Source organism: Rosa chinensis, chromosome 2 (assembly GCF_002994745.2).
Source record: "Rosa chinensis cultivar Old Blush chromosome 2, RchiOBHm-V2, whole genome shotgun sequence".
NCBI lineage: Eukaryota > Viridiplantae > Streptophyta > Magnoliopsida > Rosales > Rosaceae > Rosa > Rosa chinensis.
In genome coordinates, this window is record NC_037089.1 from 34209703 (window position 1) to 34215088 (window position 5386).

The following is a 5386-nucleotide window of genomic DNA, read 5'->3' on the forward strand; positions in this document are numbered from 1 at the left end:
GTAGGACATCCTTGGCTCCATGATTTAATTGATGCTTTGTAGTCTAATAGCTCTGTGGGGGTTCTCAGTGAGAAAACAATTTGTCCCCATATTGATGCATTCTTTGGAGTTTTTAAAATTTTCTCTTTGATAAAAAAAAAAAAAACTTGTGCTATAATAGAAAATATGTGAATTTAATTGATGATTGTCTCAAAAAAAAAAAAAAGGTGCTATAATAGAAAATATGTGCATTCTTTGGAGTTATTAAAATTTTCTCTTTGATAAAAAAAAAAACTTGGGAAACAGGAAAGTTCAAATTACGGTTTTGTCCCTTGGGTACAAGAGTTTGTTTTGATAGATCTTGGGAAAATGGCATTGCCTTGAGAATCATATGAAAAGTGAAATGGAATCATCATCGGCTTCGAATCAAGGCGAGTTCGATTACTTGTTCAAGCTGTTGATGATCGGCGACTCCGGCGTCGGCAAGAGCAGTCTTCTCCTCAGCTTCACTTCCGACTCCTTCGAAGACCTCTCTCCTACCATCGGTTCGCATTTCCTCTTTCTCTCTCTCTCCGATTCACCTTTTCCCTCCCAAATTTCCTTCGTCTTTCTTGAAATTGTGTAATGTTTTCGCTTTCTGGTTTGATTCTCTGCGCGTAGGTGTTGATTTCAAGGTCAAGTATGTTAATGTCGGCGGCAAGAAGCTCAAGCTTGCAATTTGGGATACAGGTAAAATCGGCATTTACTGATCGTGTTAAAATGTGTGGGATTTTCCGGATGCGGTGCTTGTTCTTGTATCATTAGATCATTTGGAATGTTTTTCTGTACGATGAATTTCAGATTTTTCAGCAATGCTGGAAGATTTATGGAAGAAACCAATTGAAATAGACATGAGATGTTATCATAAGATGTGAATCATCACTCGTTTTTCTCCTTTATTGCGAATTAGGCGCTCAATTTGTGCTTTTCTTAAATCAAGAGATTGAAGTGCCAATAAGAACTTCACTTAAATAGTTGATCAGGCTGTCATAACAACTATATTGCTGTAATAATTAAGGTAGTTTTCTTGTGTGCATTCACTTGAAAAGTTGATCAGGCACAACAACAGCTTAATCAATTTCTTCTGTTGCTCGGATTTACTATAACGAACCTAGTTTTCATTACGTGCATTCAAGTTTCCTCTCCTTCCCTGTGGTTGAAGCAAGTGTTTTGTTTGTTTCTTCTTGATATATTGATTATAATTTACAAATCAAGTTGTGTAACTGTCCAAGTGCAACCATTGTGGTACCAATAACTTCTAAAATCCATCCCAGCTGGGGTTGAATTATACGACTTGCACTACTTCTGGTCAATAATTTCAAGTTTAATATCAATGGTACAGATATCAAGCATTGAGTGTGTACTGAATTTAAGTGAGAAAAACTTCTGCATTCATGCTAAAGATTAGCCCTTAGTTTTCCTTGCATATATATCTTTGTTGGATTTTAGCTTTTATGCTCGTTGACATTGATTCTTGCTCCACATGTAGATATGCTATTCATCTTGTATAATGTTCTGTCATTAGTTAGCTCTCCTTGACCATGTTCATTGTCAAAAGGAGGGCTTGGACTCTTCCATTTCTAACATGTTTTTATTTTTTATTAATTCAGCTGGTCAAGAGAGATTTAGAACCTTGACGAGTTCATATTACAGAGGAGCGCAAGGGATAATTATGGGTAAGTGCTACCTACACCTGCTTTAGATTCCTTGAACTCAAAATTGCAGATAATGGCTTATGGAAAGGTTGTTCATAGAACATACACTGTACCTTAATAGCAGATAAGTTAATGCCACTCATCTTGATTTTGTTCCTTAGTTAGCTTTATAAATGATTCTTCATTATTTTCTTAAAAAGGGAAAAATTATGAATATGAACTGTACTAGCTTCCATGTGATGCATTTGATGGAATGTTCAAAGACAAAATGGTCATTCACTTGCATATAATTTGTGATTAAGTCATTTGAGTTAGGTTATATAGATATGGAGCAACCTGCATCTAGTTTGGTTTTTTTGGTGTAACTACACGCATTTTAAGTAATCAGTCAAAACGTACCAGGAAATTTTGTACAGGAGCAGTAATCAAGTAATCAGTTTGTTGGCTGATAATCAATAATCAGTAAGTCATCCAGTTTGAAAAACAAAAAATTGCAGTAGACAGAGCAATTTATACATAGGTGCTCTCTAATTGTAGTTAGTGTAGCAGTTTCTATTGGCCCTCATCTCATTAATTGCATTCCGTTGGAAGATAGTGTGTTTTATCATGTTTATCCCTTGGTGAACTTTGATGTACCTATAAATAAAATTTAACTGGATAGGAGGTTGATCTTATAACTTCAAAAGTTCAAATGTGGTAGTAAGTAACATGTTAAGATTTTTGATGTTCCTTGAGGTAATAGTTGCCTTAAGGAAATGTTGAAACTCATGTTACTTGTAAATTGTGCTCTGGAGGGAAGACATAACATGTCTTACTGGTTCTTTGAGACATAACATGCCTTAAGGAAATGTTGAAACCCATGTTACTTGTAAATCGTGCTCTGGAGGGAGGACATAACATGTCTTGTTGATTCTTTGAGACATAAGTTTTCACTTTTGGAATGCCTTACCTTATTTAGGTGCAACTTGCATGCTTTGACCTTTTACTGATGAAAAATAACTATGTGTCACATTGTCATGTTAAAGTGGGGACTTCTCAGGCCTCTGATTGAGGGATTCTTTCTGTATAGTATTCATCTGTTTTCAATCTTACATTTTTGTTTCTTAAAACTGCAACAGTTTATGATGTAACAAGGCGAGAAACATTTACAAACCTTTGCGATATATGGGCCAAGGAAATAGAACTCTATTCAACAAATCAAGACTGCATCAAGATGCTTGTGGGAAACAAAGTCGATAAGGTATTTTAAAATTCCATTTATTGTTCAAGATTGTATTGGGCCTGGGAATGGACTCTGATTTATATGTAGGTTCTTTTGGATTCAATCTCTCTCTCCCCCCCCCCCCCCCCCCCCCCCCACAAGAATTTATCTCAGATTTGTAGTAGCTTTCTAGTTGTAAAAAGTGTCTTCATAGTGTCCTGTGTTTTGTTCTCGTGGTAAACAGGTGACCAAAGAAAATATGGTCACCAGTGGATTAGCTCCAGCAGCTGTAATAGCTCGAAACTGAAACAAAAAATATTGTAGTCCTTTTGATATTCTCTGCATCCTTTTGTTTTCTTGGCGACTTTAATTGTCGGTGGTCCCAATGCATCTAGGATAAACATATATAGTTAGAATTATATGGGAAGATTGGAAAATTGTGCTTTCTGGAGCAATTCCCAAATCCCATGTTTAGTTTTGAAGCTCCGTTGTCTTGTTGAAGCTGCTTTGAGGATTCAGAAACAGTGAACACGTTCAAAACACAAAATCTAGCACAATGTGAATCCATTGGATTTCAGAGACTAGCATTTATGATATTTTCCTTGACTGGAGGCAGAGATAGTTGGTCTTTAGTGTTTTTGTCTGCAGCGAACTAATAGTATTTGGTCTAGCTTTTCTGGTTTTTACTGTTTTTTTGTTTGTTTGTTGTGGACCACTATTCCTTTTTTATTGTATCATTCACTGTGATAATTTATTTTTCAAGAAAATAAAATAAAATTGAAAGAGTTAGAAACTGTTACTTCTTCGATCAGAAGTGAAAAGAAGAAGCAGAGTAAAGAGAGAGAATGTGGGCTTGGTCAGGCTTATAGGCACTTAGGAGCACTTTGGGCGGAAGTGTTATTAGTGCAATATTATTTTTAACCTTAGGCTTGGAGGTTGCAGTCATTGGATCTGATCCAATGGCGAAAATTCGTTGGTTGCCTGGTGACCAGGGAAATGGAACACTTGAAGCACTTGCTCTATTATTTCTGCAAATCTGGACAACAAATGATATACTAGAGGAGAGTTTTAGAGGTTCTACCCTTTTAATTTGGTAAGGATTTTGAAATGAATAATGCGGATTTTTTTTTTGTTTTTGCTTCCAATCTTTATATTCTGTACTTTTATCCCTCCGCTCATTAGCCGGTTGGCATGCATGTCTGCTGAACATTTAACATGGGAGTTCAAATTTTATGAGGTTATTATTTGTGTTAAGCACCAACTTCTACATGGTCGCTATCTATTCTTTTGAGCTATTCATACTCATTTAAATCATTCTTATTTTTCAGGAGAGTGACAGGGTTGTAACCAAAAAAGAGGGAATAAATTTTGCTAGGGAATCTGGATGTCTCTTTATTGAATGCAGTGCTAAAACTCGAGTTAATGTCCAGCAGTGCTTTGAAGAGCTTGTTTTAAAGGTATGAAAACCTCGTAACTATTGCAATCTCATTGACTGCATCTGCACTAATCTGTATGTAACTTGGGTACTGAAAGCAAGTATTGTGACATGAAAAATAAAATAATAAGGTATTACCGTTTGCACAGAAGAAATATTAATGCAAAGACAACATTGTTTTAACTTGCTGAAAGCACCATAGTAGGTTAAGTAGCCATAGATTGTATGCCTGATATTAATTTGACGGTATGATAATTGCGATCTTTTATGCAGATTCTGGATACTCCTAGTCTGTTAGCCGAGGGTTCTAAAGGGTTGAAAAAAAACATATTTAAGGAGAAACCACAGTCCAGTGCAGCCGCAAGCAGCTGTTGCTGAAGCTGAAAAGTTTATCAAACTTTTGGCATTTCAAATCTCTCTAACTAGCAGTAAACGGTTACTTCGAATTCCCAACGAATTATTGCCATTGTATTTTTGTTTTACAAGGACTGCAAATTACTTGTAAAATATAAATTATGTGATTTATGCCTTTTATGTTGAGTTTTCTTTTGGACTGATCTGGTATGTACAAACATAATGACATTTAATATTCTGTCCAGCCCTGGAAGAATTACTGATGTAATACAACACATTCAAGCTGATTTATTCGTGCATTGTACAAAATACGGTTTTTAAGTACTTGATGCTTTCCAAAGCTTGAATATATATACGTCTATCGCTGTTGATCACGACATGGCAGAAACTTGTGTTCCTATTTTAATTTCCAACCCCAGTTTTAGTGAAACTTTAGTCCTTCCTGAGTTCCTTTGAGCTACTCCAATTGGAGTGTCGGACAATGTGAAATTATTGACAGTTCAAAATCGTAATCTGACGAGTTGCCATTTCAGAGTAAATATCTCCATGTAGTTGGGGATCTGAGCTACATCATGTTTTTTGCCTCCTATAGATTGTTAAGGGGATCAAGCATGGTTCTGCAATGCAGGTTTACGGAATCATGGGAAAAAGAGGGAAAGTTCAACTGCAATTTTTAGCTTTCATAGGTATAGTTGTTTTTCTATGCTATTAATAAGAAATACT

At 35.8% G+C, this 5386-nt stretch overlaps 1 protein-coding gene across 1 annotated transcript; it reads left to right on the plus strand.

Moving 5' to 3' along the window:
* The first annotated feature begins 315 nt into the window (after window positions 1–315).
* LOC112185416 (ras-related protein RABC1) lies at window positions 316–4967 on the plus strand. Its single transcript, XM_024323667.2, has 6 exons — window positions 316–524; window positions 640–708; window positions 1629–1694; window positions 2792–2913; window positions 4203–4331; window positions 4583–4967. Exons 1-6 carry the CDS (start codon window positions 371–373, stop codon window positions 4685–4687), a joined length of 645 nt encoding a protein of 214 aa, XP_024179435.1. The 5' UTR covers window positions 316–370; the 3' UTR covers window positions 4688–4967.
* Window positions 4968–5386: the final 419 nt, after the last annotated feature.